The 27,370-nt window shown below is 45.8% G+C and overlaps 1 protein-coding gene across 11 annotated transcripts in view; it reads left to right on the top strand.

Annotated features, from left to right (window-relative positions):
* c6.1 (complement component 6, duplicate 1) overlaps window positions 1-20,218 on the top strand; it is a 47,723-nt gene extending 27,505 nt beyond the window's left edge. For 8 of the 11 annotated variants that reach the window (XM_073935279.1, XM_073935282.1, XM_073935281.1 and 5 more), the window contains 6 exons: window positions 4,676-4,844; window positions 5,919-6,015; window positions 6,098-6,230; window positions 14,918-15,005; window positions 19,529-19,770; window positions 19,862-20,218. In XM_073935279.1, coding sequence (XP_073791380.1) covers window positions 4,676-4,844; window positions 5,919-6,015; window positions 6,098-6,230; window positions 14,918-15,005; window positions 19,529-19,770; window positions 19,862-20,043 — 911 coding nt within the window. In that variant the 3' untranslated portion in view covers window positions 20,044-20,218. Of the gene's footprint in view, window positions 1-4,675; window positions 4,845-5,918; window positions 6,016-6,097; window positions 6,231-6,339; window positions 6,535-14,917; window positions 15,006-19,528; window positions 19,771-19,861 lie in introns of all 11 variants that reach the window. The other 3 variants (XM_073935285.1, XR_012396750.1, XR_012396751.1) reach the window with 3 other exon arrangements.
* The last annotated feature ends 7,152 nt before the right edge of the window (window positions 20,219-27,370 follow it).

The raw sequence follows: 27,370 nt of genomic DNA, 5'->3' as shown, positions 1-27,370 counted from the left end.
TGAGAGGGGGGCGAGATGGATTAATTCGCCTAGCACCCCTAAGGAACTGGATGACCAGTTTATGCTTTCCCACGGTGCCGCCAGCTACCGCGCTATGATAAGCGGAGATGGCGGCCACGTAAACCTTGAGAGTGGAGGGCGACAGCCTGCTGTCCAACTTCTCTTGAAGGAAAGAGAGCACAACACTAATCTGGCAATTTCGGGGGTCTTCTCTGCGAGAGACGCACCATTCAGTGAATAGACTCCACTTCAGGGCGTAGGCGCGCCTCGTGGAGGGGGCTCTAGCCTGAGTGATGGTATTAACCACCGCAGTCGGTAGGTTACCTAAGTCTTCCTCGCGTCTAGGGACCACACGTGGAGGTTCCAAAGATCGGGGCGAGGGTGCCAGATGGTGCCCTGTCCCTGAGAGAGTAGGTCCTCTCTCAAAGGGATCTGCCAGGGGAGGGCCGTCGCGAGGAGTGAGAGCTCTGATATCCAGGTCCGGTTGGGCCAAAGGGGCGCAACTAGCAGAACCTGTTCCTCGTCCTCCCTGACCTTGCACAGAAACTGCGCGAGCAGGCTCACTGGGGGAAACGCATACTTGCGCATGCCCCGAGGCCAGCTGTGGGCCAGTGCATCCGTGCCGAGAGAGCCCTCGGTCAGGGAAAAAAACAACTGGCAGTGAGCGTTCTCGGGGGAAGCAAACAGATCGATCTGGGCCTCCCTGAATCGCGCCCATATCAGCTGAACAGACTCGGGGTGGAGTCTCCATTCTCCAGGGCGTAACAGCTGTCGTGAGAGCGCATCGGCTGCACGATTGAGCGAGACTGGGACGTGAATGGCGCGCAGCGATTTCAGCCGCGGGTGACTCCAGAGGAGCAGACGGCGGGCGAGCTGAGACATGCGGCGAGAGCGCATACCCCCCATGCGGTTGATATACGCCGCCGCCGCCGTACTGTCCGTCCTGACCAGCACGTGTTGCCGCTTCAGCACCGGTAAAAAGCGGTGGAGAGCGATGAACACTGCCAACAGCTCTAGGCGATTGATATGCCAATGCAGCTGGGCACCCTTCCAGAGGCCCGCAGCCGCATGCCCGCGACACACGGCCCCCCAACCCGTGTTGGAAGCGTCTGTTGAAACAACAACATGGCTGGACGCCTGTCCTAGAGGCACACCGGCCTGTAGGAACGAGGGGTCGTTCCAAGGGCTGAGGGCGCGGCGACACAGCGCAGTAACCGAGACCCGGTGTGTGCCCGCGTGCCATGCGCGTCTGGGGACCCGATCGTGAAGCCAGTGCTGAAGTGGTCTCATATGGAGCAACCCGAGCGGCGTGACGGCGGCTGCGGATGCCATATGCCCCAGGAGCCTCTGAAAGAACTTCAGTGGGACCACTAGTTTGCTGTCGAGCGCCCTCAGACAGTTCAGCAACAGGCGAGCGCGTTCCTCGGAGAGGTGCGCTACCATGGTGATCGAGTCCAGCTCCATCCCGAGAAAAGAAATCCTCTGCACGGGGGCGAGTTTGCTCTTTTCTCGGTTGACCTGAAGCCCCAGTAGGCGGAGATGCCGAAGCACCTCGTCCCTGTGCATAATCAATTGCTCCCGCGAGTGGGCTAAAATCAGCCAGTCGTCGAGATAACTGAGTATGCGAATGCCCGCGAGCCGAAGGGGCGCTAGGGCACCCTCCGCGAGTTTGGTGAAGACCCGCGGAGACAGAGAGAGCCCGAAGGGGAGGACCTTGTACTGCCACGCTCGACCCTCGAACGCAAACCGCAGAAATTGGCGGTGGCGTGGAAGAATGGAGACATGGAAATACGCGTCCTTCAGGTCTATGGCTGCAAACCAATCCCGAGGACGAACGCATTGGAGAATGCGCCTCTGCGTGAGCATTCTGAACGGCAGCTTGTGCAGACAGCGGTTCAAAACGCGCAGATCTAGGATTGGCCGTGACCCACCGCTCTTTTTGGGTACGATGAAGTATGGGCTGTAAAACCCACTCTCCATCTCAGCTGGAGGAACCGGCTCGATTGCACCCTTCGCCAGGAGGGCAGCAATCTCCTCTCGCAAGACAGGGGCGGACAGGGGGTTGACCCTGGAGAAATACACGCCCGTAAACTTGGGGGGCCGTTTCGCGAACTGAATCGCGTAACCGAGTCTGATTGTGCGTATGAGCCACCGCGAGGGGCTGGCCCGCGCTAACCAGGCAGGCAGAGCCCTCGCTAATGGAGTCATCGCTACAATCGCTGACGTACCAGCGGTGGGGCAGCGCGGAGTGGGTGTGCTGATCCGGGAAGCACGAGGGTCCCGCGGAAGAGCTGGAGGAGAGCGATTCGCTCTGGCTCCGCACCCTGACTCCGGAGAGGGGGCTGGAGGGCTGAGGGAAGGGAGACCGTCCCCCCAGCACTCGTGAGCCACTGGCGAAGCACGTAGAGTCTGCGAGCCGGAAGGCAGCGCGTCCCGGACTGGCAGAACTCGTGCAGTCACATCCGGGGAAGGGAAAAAGTGCTCTTTTACTGATGTTTTGGTGGCACTGAAAAGTACCGTTGTTATCGGGGCCCCGCCCTCCAGCGGGGAAAGAGCAAGTTTCCTCTTCTCCGGATGGCCTGTCTCAGGGACGCTTCGCGGTCCGTTTACCGGACTTAACGGCGCCCTGGGCAGGAGGGGCTGCCTGCTTTCGAGGTGAACGCCGCGCCCGCTTGGCCGGAGGCGCAGGCGGGGGCGGGGCAGCACTCGTTGGCGGGCGCCCTCGGCGAGGAACAGCGGAGGTGGATGGCTCGGCGGGGACATTGCCCATCGCATCCGACTGCTCTTTCACCGCCTTGAATTCCTGGGTGAATTCACCGACGGTGTCGCCGAACAGGCCAGCCTGGGATATGGGCGAGTCAAGAAAGCGAACTTTGTCAACGTCGCGCATATCGGCCAGGTTTAGTCAGAGGTGGCGTTCCTGAACCACAAGTGTGGACATCGTCCTCCCCAGCGCACACGCGGCGGACTTAGTAGTCCGAAGAGCATAGTCGGTCGCGGTGCGCAGCTCATGTAATAAGCTTGGGTTGGACCCGCCCTCGTGCAGCTCGGCCAGCGCCTGCGCTTGGTAGCGCTGGTAGGTGGCCATCGCGTGCAAAGCAGAAGCAGCCTGGCCCGCAGCCTTATAAGCTCTGGCTCCGAGGGAGGCAGACAACCTACAGGCTTTGGACGGGAGGCGGGGCAAACCCCGCCACGTAGAGGCGCCGCGCGGACAAAGATTGACCGCGATAGCGCGCTCCACTGACGGGATCGCCTCATACCCCCTGGCAACTCCGCCGTCAAGGGCGGTGAGGGCGGAGGCACTCGCAGCACGGGCAGAGAAAGGTGCCCTCCAGGACTGCGTGAGCCTACTGTGCACTTCCGGGAAGAAGGGGACGAGAGGCTTCGAAGGCTTCGCCTTCTGGTCCTCTACGTAGCACCCATCTAGTCGGTCCGGCCGCGGAGCTGGGGGATAAACCATCTCCAACCCCACGGCCGAAGCAGCCCGGGAAAGCACGGCTAACATGTCCGCTTCAGGATCCGATTTGACAGCGCTCACCTGCCCGGAGGGGGCGAGCGGGTCCGGATCTTCGTCGGACAGTGAAAGCCCACCCTCCGATGCCGCGGAGGACATCTGATCTCCGGTGTCAGCGAGTGTGAGAGCTACCATCTGGTTAGACGGATCACTCTCACCACCCGAAGCTTGGATGGAGCGCCGTGAGGAGCGAGAGGTCCGCGAGCCCGTGGGCGGCGGATTAGCTCCCGCTGAAACCCTCAGATCTGCCCGAGCGCCCGCTGCTTTTTTAGAACAGGAGGCAACTGGGGTGGCTCGCTCTCTTGCGAAAGTTAGCCGCGATCTTAGCTGTGCAACGGTCATGGCATCGCAATGACGACATGAACCGCCCGCGAGCACCGCATTAACATGCTGGACCCCCAAACATGCAATGCAGTGATCGTGTCCATCATCCGGAGACAGGAAACCCCCGCATCCAGAAACGCACAGTCGGAGCGCCATCCTGAAAAGGACGTGCTGCACGACTGTGTTGCTCTTTTAGGAAAGTTGCAACTATACGCACCGCTCTGGAGGACCGGACCCAAAGAACCGCAGGCAAGGGAGTAACCCAGCTCGACCGTCTGCCACCGCGAAGACCCACTCTGGACCGGGAGACACACTCGTTCGCTCTGAAGTGCTGATCAGCAAGAGGAACCCTCATCGACTCACTCAGAAAGGATCTGAAGTGAAAAGGATGGCGTCTGCTGGCTTCAGGTGTGCTTATATGCTGAGATAATTGCAGATGTCGCACACCTGCGCAAGCTTACGCTGCCAATTAATTTCATTCATTGGCCCGTTCAATACTCTCCAGATAAGCGGCTTCTGATCCGAATCCTCCCATTCATGGCACTGAAGTTCCCCAACCGAAGGGGAACTGTAGATATTTTATGAAATCAGAGAGATTTCACTGTTGAAAATCTTTTTTTTTTTTACACTTTAAAACATTTTAAATCAAAACTATTTAAGCAGTTCAATCCTTAAAAAGTCTTCAGAAGAGATATTATTGTTTTATATGAAGATTACATTATTCACATATAAACAATGATCAGCAAAAATGAACAGCATTTCTACTTGATAAGCAGGAACAAACCTCATTAATTTGTATTTGAACCAATTTTGACACCATCTGTCCACATCTCACAGTTGAAGTTGATGGGCACTGGAGCTGCTGGAGCTGTTGGAGTCCTTGTGATGCCACCTTGAAGAAGCACCGCTCTCGTACCTGCAGCAACCCTGCCCCACAGCGAGGCGGCACACCCTGCCCAGGCCTTGAAAAACAGGTGGAGGAATGTACCATCTCCTTTTTTCAGGAGTAAGTGCCCTGATTTACCTTGTAGGCTACAAGCAGGCTTGTTCTGTCATTGTTACGTCGATGAATGTGAATTGTTCTAATTTGGGTAGCATGTGCCTGAAGCTAGTCATTTACATTCAGTCTGTCCATACAGTATCTCACACACATGTTGGTGTTGGTGGTTTACAAGGACTCTCCATAGGAGTAATGTATTTTATTCACATTTCTAAACATAATAGTTTTAATTAATAATTCATTTCTTATTACTGATTTATTTTATCCTTACCATGATGACAGTAAATAATATTTGACTAGATATTTTTCAAGACACTTCTATACCGCTTAAAATTACATTTAAAGGCTTAACTAGGTTAACTAGGCAGGTTAGGGTAATTCGGCAAGTTTTTGTATAAAAATGGTTTGTTCTGTAGACTATCGAAAAAAAAAGATAGCTTAAAGGGGCTAATAATTTTGACCTTAAAATAGATTTGAAAAATTGAAAAACTGCTTTTATTCTTGCCGAAATAAAGCAAATAAGACTTTCTCCAGAAGAAAAAAATATTATCAGACGTACTGTGAAAAATTTCTTGCTCTGTTAAACCACATTTGGGAAATATTTGAAATAGAAAAAAAAAATCAAAGGGGGGCTAATAATTCTGACTTCAACTGTATGTGTAAAAGCGTTCTTGTAAGAAGTAAAATGCAAAGATACTAAAGATTTATTTTAGTTTTTATTTGATTGTAACCTATTATTATTATTATTCTCTCTTCTTGTTTTTGTCTCTAATTTATTTCCTTTTTTGGTTAATTATTTAGTATTTTCGCCAGAGGCGAAAGTTGGTTGCTTGTCCATAACAATGTATGCTAGATTATTTCCAACTGTTCAATAAAAATTTAATCACAATAAAAGAAAAACAATAAAAGAATTGATAAACTTAGTGAACACTTATATCTTCTCAAACATCAGACTTCAAGCTACATAAATATAACACATTTTCTTTAAAAATTGTTTTACAAAAAAAGTACCCATCTATGAAAATCTACAGAATTATTTGCAAACGAGACCCACTTTTCCTATTTGTCCATCTTTCACAGGCAAAACGTCTGCATTAATGATGACAGTGAGAGTCGGCTGCCTTCTGGAACTTCTGGCTGTGCAAAACCTCTTCCACCAGCCAACAGTCACTTAAGAGTGCGCAAAAATCACATCACAATGTTTTGCCAAACTCTTTTACATTGTCTTTTAATATCTTTCATATTTCTTATATGTGCAGTTCAACAAGCGTCAGTATGATTATGGAGAACTTGAGGAGATTATTTGCTTCACTGGATTTGAGTTGCAGGGATTCCAGCTCATTCATTGTTTGCAGGATGGTACATGGGAGAAACCAAAGGCACAGTGTATTAGTAAGCCAAACAAATGCCTGTTTAATATCAGAATAACACAACTTATGATCTGAAAGCTCATTTTGTCCTTTAACACACTTTGTAATCAATGTAATTCATGCCGTACCAGAAACCGTTTGCTCCAAACCCTCTGTGCCTGATGGCATGACGATTAATCCAGACAGAATGGAGTATAAAGTAGGAAGTGACATCATGCTGGTTTGTTTAGAGAGCGGCACGAGTCCTTCAGGACGCCTGTCTTACTCTTGTGGAAAAAGTCTTGTCTGGGAACCGAGCATTCCAAAGGACATATACTGCAAAATCGGTACTCATTCATTTTTCTTCGGCTTCTTCTCTATTTTAGAGGTCACCACAGCGGAATTGACCGCCAACTATTCCGGCTTTTGTTTTATGGAGCGGATGCCCTTCCAGCCACAACCTAGTACTGGGAAACATCCATACACACACACACACACACATACACACACACACACATACAGTATGGACATTTATTCATTCATTTAATTTTCCTTCGGCTTAGTCCCTTTATTTATCAGGAGTCATCACTGCGGAATAGTGTAAACCGCCAACTTGTCCAGCTTATGTTTTACCCAGCAGATAGAGTGCATATGTTTTACACAGCAGATGCCCTTCCTGCTGCAACCCAGTACTGGGAACACTCTCTCATTCACACAAATGTATGGACAATTTAGCCTACCTAATTCACCTATACCAAGTGTCTTTGGACTTGTGGTGGAAACCAGAGCACCCGGAGGAAACCCTTGCCAACACGGGGAGAACATGCAGACTCCACACAGAAATGCCATCTTGCCCAGTCGGGACTTGAACCAGCGACCTTCTTGCTGTAAGATGACAGTGCTAACCACTGAGCCACAATGCCGCCCCAAAATAGGAGCTTACAAAGAATAAATGCCAAACTTGATTTTGATTCACAGCTTTAGCTTCTGAGATGCAAATATGATGCCTCTATTGTGACCTTTTAAAGGTTTGTTTTGGAGGTGTCTTAAAACAGGTTTATAACCATCAATGGTCCCTGTGATGGCCAAATAAAACAAGATGTGGAACCCAATTGCAAGTAAAACAAGTCTTTAATGCTGTTCTCACAAGGACAGGAAAATGGTGAGTTGCTGGAAGTACAGAAACTGTTGGAATAATAATAGAAGCGATCTGGTTCGGCAGCGCCGATCAAATGTTCATGATACTCATCAACAGAGCGGATCAAACAACTGGTGTGTGCGGATTAATTGGCTTATGAAAAACGGGCTTTACTTTGGATACATGGAACACGGGATGAATTCTCCTGTACGCTGGTGGTAATTTGAGGCGGATTGCCACAGGACTAATGATTTTAGTGACAATAAAAGGGCAGATAAATTTAGGAGCTAACTTATTACAGACGGTGCAGAGCGGAATGTTTTTAGTAGAAAGCCACACTTTTTGACCAACAACGTAAACCGGAGTCTTAGACCGGTGGCGATCGGCTTTAGCCTTGGTGCACGTCCCTACTTGGAGGAGGGTCTGTCTGGTCCTAATTCAAGTGCGACGGCACCTCTGGACAAAGGCGTGGATGGAGGGAACTGCAACTTCGGATTCCAGACTGGGAAAAACTAGTGGTTGGTAACCTAGACTACACTGAAATGGAGAAAGGCCGGTGGCCGACATTGGAAAAGAATTATGTGTGTACTCCACCCACGAAAGTTGTTGACTCCAGGAGGATGGATTCTGCTGGACCAAACATCGCAACGTGCGCTCAAGATCTTGATTGGCTCTCTCAGTCTGGCTGTTACTCTGGGGATGAAAACCAGAAGAAAGACTAACAGTGGCCCCAAATAAATGACAGAATTCTCTCCAGAATTTAGAGACGAACTGCCAGAGACCACATCCGTCGGGAGGCCATGAATGCGAAAAACGTGATCAATGACAGTAACCGCTGTCTCTCTGGCTGACGGTAATTTGGGCAGAGAGATAAAATGAGTAGCCTTCGAGAACCTGTCCACCACGGTTAAAACTACCGTGTTATCGTTAGAGGATGGAAGACCCGTAACAAAATCTAGCGAAATGTGTGACCAGGGTCTCGAAGACACTGACAGCGGTTGGAGGAGTCCAGCAGGTGGGCGATTGGAAGACTTGGAAACCGCACAGACAGAATAAGCCAAAACAAATCATGCACATCACGAGCTGGCCACCAAAATCGTTGTTTGATAACAAATAATGTGCGACTCACCCCTGGGTGACAAGCTACCTTGGAGGAATGACCCCACCGGAAAACGTCAGACCATAACCCCTCCAACATGAACAAACGACTCAGTGGGCATCCGATCGGGGGCGTTACCCCATCCAGGGCTGCGCGGAGCCTCGACTCGATCTCCCAAGAAATGTTAGCTACGATGATGTTCTGAGGGAGCACAGGATCGGGAAATGATTTGCGATCCGAAGGATCGAAAAGACGTGATAACGTGTCAGGTTTGATGTTTTTGGAACCTGGTCTGTACGAGATGGTAAAATTAAACTGTCCAAAAAGTAATGCCCACCGAGCCTGCCGGGAGTTTAATGTTTTAGCGGATTTGATATATTCAAGATTCTTATAATCGGTCCAGACGATAAAAGGCCCCCCCGAGCCTTCTAACCAGTGACGCCACTCCTCCAGGGCAAGCTTGACGGCCAACAACTCTCGATTACCAATGTCATAATTTCTTTCTGCAGGGGATAACCGATGAGAAAAATACACGCAAGGATGAACCTTGCCATCCGAGGCAGAGTGCTGGGACAGGATGGCTCCGACCCCAACCTTTGACGCATCAACCTCCACCACCAACTGCCGGGAAGGATCAGGGGCAATGAGAATCGGGGCTGAAATGAAGCAGCCTTTTAGTTTGGAAAAGTCAGCTTTGGCTGCGCTGGACCATCTGAATGGCGTCTTGGAGGAAGTCAAGGAAGTCAGAGGTGCGGCGAGCTGGCTGAAATTGTGAATAAAACGCCGGTAAAAATTGGCAAAACCCAAAAACCTCTGCAGGGCCTTACTGGAATCTGAGGTTGGCCAATTTACCACAGCCTGAATCTTCTCTGGATCCATGCGCATCCCCTTGACTGACACGATATGTCCCAAGAACTGAACCGACTGTGCTTGAAAAACGCATTTCTCCACCTTGACATAAAGCCCATTCTCTTACAGTCTCTGCAACACTCGTCTGACATGTTGAATGTGTTTCTGGAGAGAGTGAGAAAAAATCAGAATGTCATCCAGGTAGACATAAATAAACTGATCTATCATATCTCTCAACACGTCATTGACGAGTGCCTGGAAAACAGCCGGAGCTTTGGAAAGGCCGAAGGGCAAAACGCAGTACTCAAAATGCCCACTAGGGGTGTTAAAGGCTGTTTTCCACTCATCGTCGGGTCTTATGCGAACCAAATGATAAGCATTGCGAAGATCCAATTTTGTGAAAAAGTTCGCCCCCTGCAGGCGCTCAAAGGCTGAAGAGATCAGTGACAAAGGATAAGTATTCTTAACCGTGATGCTGTTCAGCCCTCGATAGTCTATGCACAGACGAAGGGAACCATCCTTCTTTTTCACAAAAAAAAATCCCGCCCCCGCCGGTGAAGAAGATGGGCGGATGATCTTGGCTGCTAGAGAATCAGAAATATATTTCTCCATGGCCTCCCTCTCTAGAACAGACAGCGAATATAACTTGCCTTAAGGCGGAGACGTACCTGGAAGTACGTCTATAGCACAGTCATAGGGACGGTGAGGAGGTAGAGAAACAGCCCGGGACTTACTGAACACTCTCTTCAGGTCATGGTACTCACAAGGCACGTTTGATAGATCCTCCTGCTCTTCCTGAAACACAGAACAAGACACAGTGGAACACACAGACAATAAACAAGACTTATGACAGCTCTCACTCCAAAAAAAAACTGTGTTGTGGCCCCAGTTGATATGGGGCTTGTGTAACACCAACCACGGATGTCCCAGAATAACAGGATTTTTAACAGTGTTAATGAGAAAAAAGGAAATAGTCTCAGTATGGTTTCCTGAAGTGATGAGTCTAATAGGGGCCGTGATATGCGTAATAGTTGGAAGAGGTAGACCGCTAAGTGCGTGAACAGCTATGGATGAAGAAAGAGAAAAACAAGGAATTTTAAACTTATTAGCTAAATCAGAGTCAATAAAACTCCCCGCCGCTCCTGAATCAATGAGCGCGTGAGAGGAATGAAAGTGGCTGGTAACCTAGACTACACTGAAACGGAGAAAGGCCGGTGGCGGACACTGATAACGAATATTGTGCGTACTCCACCCATGAAAGTTGTTAACTCCAGGAGGATGGATTCTGCAAGACCAAGCATCGCAACGTGCGCTCAAGATCTTGATTGGCTCTCTCAGTCTGGCCGTTATTCTGGGGATGAAAACCAGAAGAAAGACTAAAAATGGCCCCAAATAAATGACAGAATTCTATCCAGAATTTAGAAATGAACTGCAGCCCCCTGTCAGAGACCACATCTGTCGGGAGGCCATGAATGCGAAAGACGTGATCAATGACAGCAACCGCTGTCTCTCTGGCTGACGGTAATTTGGGCAGAGAGATAAAATGAGCAGCCTTCAAGAACCTGTCCACCATGGTTAAAACTACCGTGTTATCGTTAGAGGATGGAAGACCCGTAACAAAATCTAGCAAAATGTGTGACCAGGGTCTCGAAGGCACTGACAGTGGTTGGAGGAGTCCAGCAGGTGGGCGATTGGAAGACTTGGAAACCGCACAGACAGAACAAGCCAAAACAAAATCGTGCACATCACGAGCCATAGCTGGCCATCAAAATCGTTGTTTGATAACAAATAATGTGCGACTCACCCCTGGATGACAAGCTACCTTGGAGGATTGACCCCACCGGAAAACGTTCGACCATAACCCCTCCAGCACGAACAAACGACTCGATGGGCATCCGATCGTAGGCGTTACCCCATCCAGGGCTGCGCGGACCCTCAACTCAATCTCCCAGGAAATGTTCGCTACGATGATGTTCTAAGGGAGCACAGGATTGGGAAATGATTTGCGATCCGAAGGATCGAAAAGATGTGATAACGCGTCAGGTTTGATGTTTTTGGAACCTGGTCTGTACGAGGTGGTAAAATTAAACTGTCCAAAAAGTAATGCCCACCGAGCCTGCCTGGAGTTTAATCTTTTAGCGGATCTAATATATTCAAGATTCTTATAACTGGTCCAGACGATAAAAGGCCCCCCCGAGCCTTCTAACCAGTGAAGCCACTCCTCCAGAGCAAGCTTGACGGCCAACAACTCTCGATTACCAATGTCGTAATTTCTTTCTGCAGGGGATAACCGATGAGAAAAATACGCGCAAGGATGGACCTTGCCATCCAAGGCAGAGCGCTGGGACAGGATGGCTCCGACCAAAACCTTAGACGGATCGACCTCCACCACAAACTGCCGGGAAGGATCAGCGGCAAAGGATAAGTATTCTTAACCGTGATGCTGTTCAGCCCTTGATAGTTTATGCACGGACGAAAAGAACCTTCCTTCTTTTTCACAGAAAAAAATCCCGGCCCCGCAGGTGAAGAAGACGGGCGGATGATCTTGGCTGCTAGAGAATCAGAAATATATTTCTCCATGGCCTCCCTCTCTGGAACAGACAGCGAATATAACTTGCCTTTAGGCAGAGACGTACCTGGCAGTAAGTCTATAGCACAGTCATAGGGACGGTGAGGAACTAGAGAAGCAGCCCGGGACTTACTGAACACTCTCTTCAGGTCATGGTACTCACGAGGCATGTTTGACAGATCCACCTGCTCTTCCTGAAACACAAGACAAGACACAGTGGAACATGCAGACAATAAACAAGACTTATGACAGCTCTCACTCCAAAAAAAAACTGTACTGTGGCCCCAGTTAATATGGGGCTTGTGTAACACCAACCACGGATGTCCCAGAATAACAGGATTTTTAACAGTGTTAATGAGAAAGAAGGAAATAGTCTCAGTATGGTTTCCTGAAGGGATGAGTCTAATAGGGGCCTCGATATGCGCCATAGTTGGAAGAGGTAAACCGCTAAGTGCGTGAACAGCTATGGATGAAGAAAGAGGAAAACAAGGAATTTTTAACATGTTAACTAAATCAGAGTCAATAAAATTCCCCTCCGCTCCTGAATCAATGAGCGCATGACAGGAATAAAAGTTCAAGTTGAAACCCAATTTAATGGCTAGAAAAGTGGAATCGGAAGAGTCTTTTCACGTCATAATTTCACCCACCAAAAAAGTTTTACCAGTGGATGATTTATTGTTCTTAACCGGACATAAAGCCACATAATGACCAGCAACCCCACAGTACATACACAAGCCCCCTGTGCGACGGCGACGTCTCTCCTCCGATGAGAGGCGAAATCTTCCCACCTGCATGGGCTCGGGTTCCGGATCAGGGGGTGTGGCCTCCAAAAAACAGGTCTGCGATAGAAAATCCTTGTGAATACCTCTGCGCTGCAGACGGTTGTCCACCCTTATGGCCAGATTGATGAGTACGTCCAACGTCTTGGGCAGCTGCAAAGCATAAATCTCATCCTTTATATGGTCCGCGAGTCCGTGAAAGAACATGTCCCACTGAGCTTCAGTGTTCCAACCACACTCAGCCACCAGGGTGCGGAAATCGATAGAGTAATTCGCCACACTGTGATCCCCATGACGAAGCTCAGCGAGACGTCTAGATGCCTTTCTCCCTGAAGCAGCCTGATCAAATACCGTCCTGAGCTCCTCTGAAAAGGACTTAAAAGATTGACAGCAGGGAAGCTTTTTCTCCCACGCCGTGGTTCCCCTTAATGCCGCCTTTCCAGTCAACAAGTTGATTAAAAACGCCACCTTGGTCTCTTTGGTGGGAAAAGACGATGGTTGCAGCGATATGTAAAGAGAACACTTGGCCATAAAAGCTCTGCATAAATGGGGTTCACCTGCATAGGACTGTGGTGGAGGTAGTCACGGTTCGAGGAATCTCGTTAACAACAGGACTGACTGGTGGGTTGACGGAGGGAGCTGGCAGGGTGGATCCGGCGCTGAGACCCGAGCTGAGTCGCTGGACCTGTGTAGTCAGCTCAGAAACCTGATTGCTGGTCCTGGTGATCCATCCTAGCGACACTGCGTGACAGCACATCATGTATCTCCACCGAACTTGCTGGGTCCATGTTGATCAGTTTGTTCTGTGATGGCCAAATAAAACAAGATGTGGAACCCAATTGCAAGTAAAACAAGTCTTTAATGCTGTTCTCACAAGGACAGGAAAATGGTGAGTTGCTGGAAGTACAGAAACTGGTGGAATAATAATAGATGCGATCTGGCCGATCAAATCTTCATGAAACTCATTAACAGAGTGGATCAAACATTCATCATTGAAGAAACAGGATGCTTCAGATGATACTCATCAACAGAGCGGATCAAACATTCATTATCGAAGAAACAGGAAGCATCGGACACTGCAACATGGAATTCAACCAGACCACTCACCACCAGCGAAATCAGCGAGAGGAGCCTGACAAAACACAGAGGACCGTGAGCATACAACGAACTGACAAGGTGAGACAGGAACGCTGAACATTTATAGGCACACAAATGCGCTGCACCTGTGGAGCGCTGATAATCAGCTGTGCGGTGCTAGACAACAGTACCGGTGACAATGGTCATGTGACCGCTCAGCTGATGACATGAAAACAAACAACCACTGACAGGCACGCAACTTCCACACAAACACAGAGAGAAAGGCACACACACTTAGAAACACATACCATAATAGGGAACTGTCAAACAACGCAGACACTTCAAGTAAAGAGCAGATAGATTCACAACCGTGACAGTCCCTTATAATATATAGCAATGGAAAAAAAAAAAAAAGACTACTTAAAACTGTTCAGTTTGTTTGGATTTAAGTAAAATGTTTATATTTGTTTCATTCTATAATGGTTTGATCAATTATATTTTTTGTAATGTTTTCATTTGTTGTGATTTAAAAATTTGGATTGTTTCACAAGATTAATTCTTTAAACTCTTCTGAATTTAAAGGTATTGTGTTGTCTAAAGAATGCACTTTTTTGTTAATATATGCAGTATAAGTAACAATTTAAGTTATATGCACTTATATTATCATTATACATGTTAATTTCATCATGTTGTGAGTAAACAGTTAGCTTTATTAAAAATGAAATTAAAATATAATACAAGCCTATAAAGACATTCCCAAGAGGCATTACATCATTCTTTGGATATAATTATTGAATTTCCAATCTTTACTTCTAATCTTTTTTCAATTGAACAGCCAGGCTAAATTATGTAGCTAGATTTTTTTTTTACACAAATTTAATGAAAACCTATTATGGCAAAATTAATTTTAGACCACTTTCATCTCTTTACTTAAGAAAAATTCTTTCTCATGAAAAACAATATAAAAAATCATTAGAATTTTTGAATCATTAGAAATATAATAAAAAGTTCACAGGAGACATCATAAGTTGGTATTATGCTAATTTTATATAAATCTTCTAAGCTTGTGCAGAAAGTAAAGGTGTAATTACTAACGACTTGTTTCCACTGATTGTAAACTTCGACCACTGAAAATGTATGGAAATGTATATACAGATATACTGTATTACACACTATATTAAATATTTGTAAAAGCTTTAACAGTGCATTCTTTTCACAGATAAACCCTATGTACCAGACAGCAGCTGCAAACCTGGAGAGATCAATGATGGGACTAAATGTGTTTGCATGACTAAAGAAAGATGCAGGTATGAAGTTTTCCTATTTGTGACAAGTTCATTTCATCATGTTGTTTTCCTTCTCATGAGAAACAATATTAAAAGTCCTTAGACTTTTTGAGTCATTAGAAATATAATAAAATTTAGTGGTGTAACGGATCACAAATCTCACAGTTCAGATCACATAATGTTTTTTTAGTCACTGATCGGATAATTTTTCTGCCAAAAAGGGAGGAGACAAATGTAATTTGCTTTCCATTTATTACAAAGACAGTACTCAAGACACTTTTGGTTTTTAACAAACAGAACTTAGAACCTGTAATTGTATTAAAAATAAAATTAAGAAATAATCAGCTGAATCAAAATAAATTGTAAAATATTCAGTACTGTGAAAAAGTCACTGATACTACTGCTGTTGCTGATAACAGTAAATGTAGAAATCTAAGATTATCATTTGCACAATCCATATTTATTTTTAGTCTTGTTTTCAATAAATGATTCAGTTATTATAATGTAATTGCTGCCAAAAACTCTCATTTTTGAGCGTTGTTAAATATGATGGTGATTTTAATCTTTAACATAAACATCAGTGGTTTTATCCAAACCCTAAACTGTTATCTCAGGATTTCTGTGTTATATGACTGTTTGTAACTTTACAACTAAATCAAAAGACTAAAGCCTGAATCAATTTTAAATTTTAAGTGTTTTCAAACACAGATTTGAATGCAGCGATTCGATGGATAAATAAACATGCGAATCACTATCATTTATAATTTATGTTGCGTGGGTGTTGAGATCCCGATCTTTTAATGATTAATCGTGCAGCTTACACTGAATGCATTGATGCAGGCTAAACAAGTAAAGACAGAAAACACCTTTAATAACCTTCGGCTCTCTTGTAAAACATAACTGTGAAGAAAAAAGTTGCGGTAGGTTATTCAGGATGTGATGGGTTTCTTAAATGCTTTCATACATGCGATTTGAATGACTCGAGAGGCGATCTCTCTACAATTGTTACAAATTTAGGATCAATCTACAAGTGCGGGTCACGTATGTGTGTATCAAATTGTGGGTTGCGATTCGTTACACTCCTAACAAGTAGCAGAAGACCTAAAACACTCCCACATGAAATGGGCAAATAATTAATTCAAAAACATCCATTCATTAATTTTCCACAGTGAAATGAACCACCAACTTTTCCAGTACATGCTTTACGCAGCAGATGCTCTACCAGCCGCAACCCATTACCAGGAAACATCCATACACTCTCATTCACGCATATAAACTAGGGCTAATTTAGCTTATTCAATTCACTTTTAGGGAATGTCTTTGGACTGTGGGGGCAACCGGATCACCTAGAGGAAACCCACGCAAACACAGGGAGAATGTACAAAATCCACACAGAAAGGCTAACTGATCCATCTGGGGCTCGAACCAGAGACCTTTTTGCTGTGAGACTATTGTGCTATCCACTACGCCAGTGTGTCCCAATCCGAAAACACCTCTTTTGAATCCACAATTGCACTCTATGATATGCTTTCACATGCATAATCACTATGGGCCCTATCATACACCCGGCACAGTGTGGCACAAGGCGCGGCGCAATAGTCTTTTGGTAGTTTCAGCTTGGCGCAAGAGTCGTTTTGAGGCGTTGTGCTACGCTGTTTAAATAGCAAATGCATTAGGGCTCATTTGTGCACCCATAGGCGTTCTGGTCTAAAAATGAAGGCGTTCTGAGGCGGAGCGCTGGCGCGTTGCTATTTTGAGAAACTACAATAGATTTTTCATTAGACCAAAACTAACCCAGTCTAAACTCCAGCGCAGAGTTGCACCTCGCTTACGCACTGCTTAATACGCGCAAGAGAGCAATAGGCAAATATCTTTACATATGAAAATTTTTAAATATTAAGGATATATATAGGATATAATGAGAATAGATATAAGATATAAATATAAAGGATTAAAATATTACAAAACATATTATTTTCTAGTCTACATAAATATGAAAAATCACTGCTTTTATGTCTTCTTTATCTCGGGAGGCTTTTTCAGTTCATTCATAACAATTTGTTTTTGTATAATGTCATTATTATTAGCAGTATTATTTATTATATCCATATTAAAAACAAGCTAAGATTTGCCCACCTGTCAGGTTTTAGACCATATGGGGCACAGCATGTGTTTTAGGATAAAACTCAGGTTTTTGAGCACATTTTGTTATTATTGTTCATTTATTCGTTTGCTGGAAATTAGAACTGAATTTAGAAACAGTTTTGAAATGAATATTTGCGCTTAACAAACAAAAGTATTTATTTATAGACTAATTGATGTCTGTGTGTAAAGGTTTCCCTATCCAAGAGCGAATGTGAAAGTAGTTTCATTATCTCTCATTCTCACGCAGTAGATGCTCTGTTTAACAGTTTTCTGTTAAAAACTGTTAACTGTTTGCTAGTGAAATGCTCATTTTTTCCACTTAGACTTACTTTGCGTCCTGTAAATAGCGAATGCGCTCTTGGCGGGACGCAGCTGACTCTTAAAGGGAATAGGAGATGAGACTCTAATTGGTTTATTCTCAAAACACACCTATAACTCATTAAGAAAATAAACTCAACCCTTTTAGACCATGCGCCGCGGCGCAAGGCAGATTTCCCATCCTTAAATGAGCAAAAACACATCCTGACACGCCCTGAAAGCGTTTGCGCCCTTCGCATGGACCGTTAAAATAGAGCCCTATATCCCAAAATACTAAATCAACTTTATCAAAGGCCTTTTAGAAAATCTAACAGCTTAACTTGGCTTACTGCTAACTGATTTATTTTATTTTTGCCATGTTGACAGTAAATAATACTTGACTGGATATTTTTTAAGACACTTCTATGCAGCTTAAAGTGACATTTAAAGGCTTAACTAAGTTAATTAGGTTAACTAGGCAGGTTAGGGTAATTTGGCAAGTTATTGTTTAACGATGGTTTTGTAGGGTCCAGTCAGTTGGTCTCCAATTATAAAACATTGATAAGATTATTTTGTTTCCTTTCACATTATTTTAGATTATGATTGAATATTCTTTTGATTTGTTTTTATACCTTATTCTCATTTACTCAAATTCCGATAGCATCTCGAGTCATGCACCGGCCGGGTATACAATCTCTTAATACAAGCTTGTCAGTCTTGGTCATTAAACAGAGGCGATTAACCACTCTCCTAGAAAGGCAGAACACTACTTACTCAATTTAGGAGATTTTTTATGTGGTCCCCATAGATCTGTTATCTACTAATTCAAGACAAAGTATTTTAATAGTAATCGCGCAGGATTATACTATTGTAGATGAAGGCCTAAATATCCACATTTAAAGTAGTTTCAACAATATTTTGTTGTTCTAAATAGTTGGCCTTTTACAGTCCAAGTACACATGAATAAATGCCAATTTGTTAGTCGGATCTCTACCAACATTGTATAGCGTGCCACGCTGCTCCGTCTAACATGTTTTAGTCCGTTACTAACCTGTACAGTGGCTTGTAGTGCTATGGACAACAACATTTATCAGTGATAATAACACAGGGTTTGAATAATTCAAAACATAATTTATTAGTCAGGTAAATGTATTATGCCAAATTCAATCAGTCAATTCATAAACGATCAATACAAAACATCAAATTATCAAAGATAAATCCAAGATGAAAAGATGCATACCTGACTTTTTACATAACGTGTAAATTTTACATAACGTGGAGCCTAGGCTCCATGTTATGGGCTGATCTGGTTAGGCAGAATCGCGCCGAGACTTTCTCATACCCTACCTTAAATAATCCAACAATTCCCTCAAGGAAGGGGGTGTGAATAACAAAAAGGCATTCACACTTAGTATAAAAGTCACACCCCTCACAGTGGTTCAAAAGATGCCTGAAGTTGTATATTTATTGTTCTGATTATGTCTGTTTCTGAGAGAATGAGACCATTGTACCAATCGCACTGAGACATTTCAAATGATATCAAACATGATAGTTAAAGTCAGTTTGGTTAATCTAGCAAACATTGAAATGACCATATGCGTGAGTTGGGGGGATGAAGCTGAGTTTCAGCATACTCAGATGCAAATGCAGCAGGAACTGGTTTTTCCCGCATTCCCCCTTGCTGGGTTGTGAAGTTACCAGTCTCTGTTTTCAGCTCATGTTTTGAATTGTCAAAGATATCAGAATATTTGCAATATTTCAACTCTTACAGTTTGTTCTGTAGACTATCGAAAAAATATATAGCTTAAAGGGGCTAATAATTCTTTCCTTAAAATGGTTTATAAAAAAATAATAACTGCTTTTATTCTAGCCAAAATAAGACATATAAGACTTTCTCCAGAAGAAAAAATATTATCAGACACACTGAAAACTTCCCTGCTCTGTTAAACCTAATTTGGGAAATATTTAAAAAAGAAAAAAAATTCAAAAGGGGGCCAATAATTCTGACTTTAACTGTATATTAAAAATATAAGATCGCTGCTTTAATGCAGTGCTATTTGCAGTCATGACCATTTAACACTATGTATTTGTGTATCCTGCAGAGGCTACAGAGAAGACTTGTGCGTTTATGACGCTGGCAAGGAAACTGCCATTATGATGTCCCTCTGTGCTTTTCATGTTGACCGTTGTCATGGAGACAGATTATACTTTATGAATAATGGACCGTGCAAAAGTGATGCACGCAGTCTGGACTGGGCCAAATTCAGGGTCAGTGTATCTGAGCAGAGCTCGGTGCAGGAGCCCTGCGGTTCAGACACCTGTTACGAGTGGGAGACCTGCTCAGGTACAGACCGAATCACAAATCCTTACATAATGCATTCTTTCATTATATTCAACTAAAATAATTCAACAGTCTTATTGTCTTTTCTTCTTAGTGTCCAAAACGTGTGAGTGTAAGATGCCCAGAGAATGTCCAAAAGACGGGAAGAAAATATACTGCCTGAAAATCGTGGGAACGCAAACCACAAGAAGCATGAATCTGTGTTTTATGGCTGTAATGAAGTGCAGCAGTATAGAGTTTGAGCTTCAGAATGAAGGCCCTTGTGCAGGTTCTTAATTGTGCACCACTTTAGCTGTAAAAATGTTCACAGATTTGCAGCCATTATTGATTCATATTGATAACACATTGTCATTTTAAAATCACTCACAGCATGTTATAGTTATTTGATTGTGCATATGGGCATTCTTGATATTGATCTGGAACAACACAATAAAATATAATCGGACATTCAGATGCCTTCTAGTATTTAAATACTCTTTCATCTGTTAAAGTTGAATGTTAAAATAATTACTTTCTGGCATGTCAGAAATAACGTTTGAGGTTACAGAAGTAACCCTCGGGGAACGGAAGTGCTATAAGTGGATTTGATGTTAAAATCCACGTATGGGAGGATTCGGTTCAGAAGTCGCTTGTCATATAAGCACACCTGGCGCTAGCAAACGCCATCCTTTTTAAGCTGAAGAGACTTTTAAACAGCTAAGGGACAGTCATTATGGTGACGGAGTATAGCACTTCTGTTCCCCTCCTCGGGGAGCAAAGGGTTACTTCTGTTACCTCGAACGTTCCCCTTCGGTTGGGGAACTCCAGTGCTATAAGTGGTTTTTGATGTTAAAATCAAAACCACTATAAGTGGGCCAGCAAGTGACTCCTCTGCTGAGTCAGTGCTGGGGGCCTCGGAGGAATCTGCAGGGCTCACCAAACGGGGAACTTTACTGACAGATGGGAAGGTGCACATCTCTCCGTGTTAGGGAAAAAAGGCACCACAAGCATGTTACAACATCCCACCGAGTTGTTTCCTTAATCACCAAGGGTTACCTAATACCCTTGAGGAAACCGTCTCCACTCGCAGATTGTAAAACCTTGCAAATGTGTTGGGTGTCGCCCAGCCCGCAGCTCTACAAATGTCTGTTAAAGAGGCGCCGCGTGCACGCGCCCAAGAGGATGCAACGCTCTGAGTGGAGTGCGCATGCACTCCCGGGGGACGCGGCTGACCTCTGCTCAAATAAGCACATGAAATGGCCTAGACAATCCAGTGGGATAATCTTTGTTTGGACACGGCACTTCCCTGCTGCCGTCCGCCATAAAAGACAAAGAGCTGCTCAGAAGATCTAAAGTACTGAATACGGTCCACATAATGCACAGGGCGCGAACTGGACAGAGTAAGGAAAGGGCTGGGTCTGCCTCCTCCGGGGGTAGCACTTGCAGGGTTACTACCTGATCTCTAAAGGGAGTGGTAGGAACCTTGGGCACATAACCCAGGCGGGGTCTCAGGATACTGTTAGAAAAATCCGGCCCGAATTCCTGGCACGAGTCACTGACCGAAAATGCCTCCAGGTCCCCGACCCTCTTAATGGAGGCCAACGCGACCAGCAGAGCTGTCTTCAAGGACAGAAATCTTAAGGATACTGAATCGAGTGGCTCGAAGGGATCTGAACGCAGGCTCGTGAGGACGAGGGCGAGATCCAAAGAGGGCATGAGAGGGGGGCGAGTTGGATTAATTCGCCTAGCACCTCTGAGGAACCGGATGATGAGGTTATGCTTTCCCACGGTGCCGCCAACCACCGCGTCGTGGTGAGCGGAGATGGCGGCAACGTAAACCTTGAGAGTGGAGGGCGACAGCCTGCTATCCAACTTCTCTTGAAGGAAAGAGAGCACAACACTGATCTGGCAAGTTTGGGGGTCTTCTCTGCGAGAGACACACCATTCAGTGAATAGACTCCACTTCAGGGTGTAAGCGCGCCTCGTGGAGGGGGCTCTAGCCTGAGTGATGGTATCAACCACCGCAGACGGCAGATTACCTAAGTCTTCCTCGCGTCTAGGGACCACACGTGGAGGTTCCAGAGATCGGGGCGAGGGTGTCAAATGGTGCCCTGTCCCTGAGAAAGCACTCGGGGTGGAGTCTCCATTCTCCAGAGTGAATCTGCTGCCGTGAGAGCGCATCGGCTGCACGGTTGAGCATACCTGGGATGTGAATGGCGCGCAGCGATTTCAGCCGCGGGTGACTCCAGAGGAGCAGACGGCAGGCGAGCTGAGACATGCGGCGAGAGCGAACACCCCCCATGCGGTTGATATACGCTGCCGCCGCCGTACTGTCCGTCCTGACCAGCACGTGTTGCTGCTCCAGCACTGGAAAAAAGTGGTGGAGAGCGAGGAACACTGCCAACAGCTCTAGGCGATTGATATGCCAGTGCAGCTGGGCACCTTTCCACTGGCCCGCAGCTGCATGCCTGCGACACACGGCTCCCCAGCCCGTGTTGGAAACATCTGTTGAAACAACAACATGACTGTTTTTCAGTGGGACCACTTTTTTGCTGTCGAGCTTAGGAGAGGTGACCATGGTGACCGAGTCCAGCTGCATCCCGAGAAAAGAGATCCTCTGCACCGGGGCGAGTTTGCTCTTTTCTTGGTTGACCTGCAACCCCAATAGGCGAAGATGCCGGAGCACCTCGTCTCTGTGCATAGTCAATTGCTCCCGCGAGTGGGCTAAAATCAGCCAGTCGTCGAGATAATTGAGTATGCGGATGCCCGCAAGCCGAAGGGGCGCTAAGGCACCCTCCGCGAGTTTGTTGAAGACCCGCGGAGACAGAGAGAGCCCGAAGGGGAGGACCTTGTATTGCCATGCTCGACCTTCAAACGCAAACCACAGAAACTGGCGGTGGCACGGAAGAATGGAAACATGAAAATACGCATCCTTCAGGTCTATGGCTGCAAACCAATCCTGCGGACGAACGCATCGGAGGATGCGCTTCTGCGTGAGCATTCTGAACAGCAGCCTGTGCAGACAGCGGTTCAAAACGTGCAGATCTAGGATTGGTTGTGACCCACTGCTCTTTTTGGGTACGAGGAAGTATGGGCTGTAAACCCGCTCTCCATCTTGGGTGGAGGAACTGGCTCGACAGCACCCTTCGTCCCGCAGAAGAGCTGGAGGAGAGCGATTCACTCTGGCTCCGCAACCTGACTCCGGAGAGGGGGCTCGGAGGCTGGGAGAAAGGAGACCGTCCCCCCCAGCACTCGTGAGCCACTAGCGGAGCGCAGCGAGCCAGAGAGCACAGTGCCTCAGACTGGCAGATTTCGGGCTGTCACATCCAGGAAAGTGGAAAAGTGCCCTTTCATTTCATGGCAGTAAAAGGTGCCGTTGGAAATGGAGCCCCGCCCTCCAGCGGGGAAAGAGCAAGTTCTCTCTTCTCCAGATGACCTGTCCCAGGGATGCTTCACGGTCCGTTGCCGGATTTAGCGGCGTTCGGGGCAGAGGGGGCTGCCTGCTTCCGAGGTGCTCGGTGCGCTCGCTTCGCCATATGCGTGTGCAGGGGCGGTGCAGCTCTTGTAGGCGGGCGCCTTCGGAGAGGAGCAGGTATGGATGGCACGGTGGGTGGAGCGTGCTTACGGACCCACCAATAAGACATCACCCATCAGACTTTTCACCGCCTCAAATTCTTGGGTGAATTCGCAGACAGTTTTGCAGACCAGCTTGGGATATGGGGGAGTCAAGAAAGCGGACTTTGTCGACTTTGCACAAATCATCCAAGTTTTAGTCAGGGGTCGCGCTCCTAGAAGACTAGTGTGGACATCGTCCTCCCCAACGCACATGCAGCGGACTTAGTAGTCCGAAGAGCTTAGTCGGTTGCGGTGCGAAGCTCATAAGCCTGGGTTGGACCCACCCTCGTGCAGCTCGGCCAGCGCCTGCGCTTGGCAGCGCTGGTAGGTGGTTATCGCATGCAAGGCAGAAGCAGCCTGGCCCGCAGCTTTGTAAGCTCTAGCTCCGAGGGAGCAGAAAACTTACAGGCTTTGGATGGAAGACAAGGCGGACCCCACCAAGAACAGGCACCGCGCGGATTAACCGCCATCGCGCACTCAACCTGAGGAATCGCCACATACCCCCTGGCCGCTCCACCGTCTAGAGTGGTGAGGGTGGAGGGACACGCAGCACGAGCAGAAAAAAAGTGCCCTTCAAGTCCGCGTGAGCCTACTGTGCACCTTCAGAAAGAAGGGAACGCCCCTCTAGTTGCTCCGGCCGCGGAGCTGGGGGATAAACCATCCCAAGCAGCCCGGGAAAGCATGGCTAACATGTCCATTTCAAGATCAGTTTTGACAGTGCTCACCTGCCCGAAGGGGGCGAGCGGGTCTGGATCATCATCGGACAATGAAAGCCCACCCTCTGATGCCGCGGTGGATGTCTGGTCTCCGGTGTCATCGAGCATAAGGGCTACCATCTGTTAGACGGATCGCTTCCCCCGCCTGAAGCTTAGATGGAGCGCTTGGAGGAGCGAGAGGTCCGCGGGCCCGTGGGCAACGGATTATCTCTTGCTGAACCCTCAGATCTGCTCGAGTACCTGCTGCAGAACAGGGGACAACTGGGGTGGTTTGCCCTTTTGCAAAGGCTAGCCGCGATCTTATTTGCGCAACAGTCATGGGATCGCAATGACGACATGAACTGCTCGCGAGCAGCGCATCTGTCAGCGCATTAACATGCTGGAGCATGTAACGCAGTGCCCGTGCCCATCATCCGAGGACAGAAACCCACAGCATCCAAAAACGCACAGTCGGAGCGCCGTCCTGAAAAGGACGTGCTGCACGACTGTGTTGCTCTCTTTGTGAAGTTGCAACTTTATGCGCACCGCTCTGGAGGACCTGACCCAAAGAATCACCAGGCAAGGGAGAAAACCCAGCTCGACCGTCTGCCACTGCACTGTACACATTCTGGACCGGTAGAATGCTCTCTTCACTCGGTATCGCTGGATCACAGCAGGAGGAACCCTCATCGACTCGATCAGAAAGTCTCTAAAGCGAAAAAGGATGGCGTTTGCTAGCGCCAGGTGTGCTTATATGCTGGGATAATTGGCAATGAAGCACACCTGTGCAAGCTTACGCTGCCAATTCATTGTTTTCATTGGCCAGTTCAATACTCTTTCAGACAAGCGGCTTCTGAACCGAAACCTCCCATACGTGGATTTTAACATCAAATCCGCTTATAGCACTGGAGTTCCCCAACCGAAGGGGAACTCTGTTTTTTTTTTTTTTTTTCAGTTGTGCAATGTTTGTTGTCCAAGTCGATGACCAATCACTGACTAACATGGGGTCAAAACATCCACTGAATGCTCTGTTTGTGTGTCATAATACAGCTTTGTTCTGTGATTCAGGACATCAATGGGATTGCTGTTTACACAATAGTGAGCAGCATCCTATACAGTAGTGAAAGAAATGACTGTGCTTACAAGGCAAATGACTGTATTACAAGTGGTGTTATAGAAGTAAACAAATCTTTATCAAGTATAGTAATGGCACAGCTGCATTATTTAGTGCTGATTAGCTTTTGTTTTTGGACAATTAACAAAAACTGACATTTAGAGATACACAATCTCCAGTAGACATTAAAAATGTTTGGTTTGTCATTATTTTAAGGTTACTGTGTACAGTGCTTGCATCAAAAACATTAATTGTTAGGTAAATGCTTTATTTATTTAATATTTTTATTTTAAATTTGGATAAAATGTTATCATAAATCCAAACAGACAATTTTAAAGGGAGGCATGGCACCTACACCCCTAAACTCAACCATCATTAGGGAATGAGCAAATCATATTAAATTGTACAAACGAGACTACAAATTCATACAAATTAGCCACTAAATCAAAAACGTATGAATTGCTGTGAGATCGTGTTGAATAAATCCAGTAAATACAGAGAACCTGATAATTCGAGTCTCTTCATTTTATTCTATACTTCATGTATTTTATTACACACTTAATATGGGTTTCTTGGATAATACTTTACAGTAAGGTTGTATTATTTTACGTTAATTAATTAATTAACATGATTTAGAAATAACAAAAAATCTTTAGCATTACTTATCCTTTGTTAATGTAAACATGGTTAATGTAAACATTTGTTAGTTAATGCATTAATTAACATGAACTGATGGTAAACACAAATTAGCATTAGATAATCATTGTTATGGTCAACACTCATATTCTAATATATCTCTTTAGATTATCAGTTTTGTAGTTGCTCCAACTTATTTGTTTTTTTTTTATTTATCATAGTAACATATTTCTAGTTGCCCCAACTTAATTTGTTTAATTCTTTTAGCCTTATTTATGTTCTCATAACATAAACTTTCATGTTAACCTAACTTAATGTTTTTTATAATTTAACTTTCTAGAAGATTGTATAGTGCTAAGATTGTATATTATTCATCATTCATTTTCTTGTTGGCTTAGTCCCTTTATAAATCTGGGGTCGCCACAGCGGAATGAACCGCCAACTTATACGCAGCGGATGCCCTTCAAACCACAACCCATCTCTGGGAAAACATCCACACACACATTCTCATACACTACGGACAATTTGAGGGAAATTGGAGCACCCGGAGGAAACCCACGCGAAGGGAGGGAGGCAGAACATGCAAACTCCACACAGAAACGCCAACTGAGCCGAGGTTCGAACCAGTGACCCAGCGACCTACTTGCTGTGAGGCAAACGTGCTAACTCAGATCTGACATCAGAGTCACACCAAGATTCTTGACCTTATTTTTTGTTGTTTGACCCTTAAAGCCAAGGTACGCATTCACCTTGAGAACCTCATCCCTGTTCCCAAATGCGATGACTTTAGTTTTCTCTTTGTTTAACTGAAGAAAATTTTGGCACATCCAATTGTTAATTTCATCAATGCACTGGTAGAGGGTGTCAATGGGGCTGTAGTCATTAGGCAGTAAGGCTAAGTAGATCTGAGTGTCATCAGCATAGCTTTGGTAGATTTGGTTCTTTCTCATTATTTGGCTCAGAGGGAGCATGTAAAGGTTGAACAGGAGAGGTGCCAGAATCGAGCCTTGTGGGACGCCACATGTCATGGGTGTCCACCTTGACCTATGGTCACCTATATGTACATAGTAACCTCTCCCTTCAAGGTAAGATCTGAACCATTTGAAGACTGTCCTAGACAGCCCAACCCAGCCTATCCAGAAGTATGCTGTGATCGACAATGTCAAATGCGGCACTGAGATCGAGCAATACCAGCATTGTTATTTTACCTGAATCAGTATTTAGGCGGATATCATTGATTATCTTTATGAGCGCTCTCTGTACTGTGATGTGCTCTGAACCCAGATTGAAAATTGTCTAAACACCCCTTTAAGTTTAAGAACTTGTTGACCTGGTTGAAAACAACTTTTTCAATGATTTTGCCAGTGAAAGGGAGATTTGAGATTGGCCTGTAATTGCTCAATAGGGTGTTATCTAGGTTGCTCTTCTTCAAGAGGGGTTTAACAACTGCAGTTTTAAGTGAGTTTGGAAAAATCCCTGATAGAAGTGAATCATTTACCACTTTTAGAAGATCCATTTCTAAACAGGTAAACACTGTTTTAAAGAATGATGTGGGGAGCGTGTC

This window comes from Danio rerio, chromosome 21, assembly GCF_049306965.1.
Source record: "Danio rerio strain Tuebingen ecotype United States chromosome 21, GRCz12tu, whole genome shotgun sequence".
Classification (NCBI taxonomy): Eukaryota; Metazoa; Chordata; class Actinopteri; order Cypriniformes; family Danionidae; genus Danio; species Danio rerio.
This window is presented reverse-complemented; position numbering and strand designations above follow the sequence as displayed.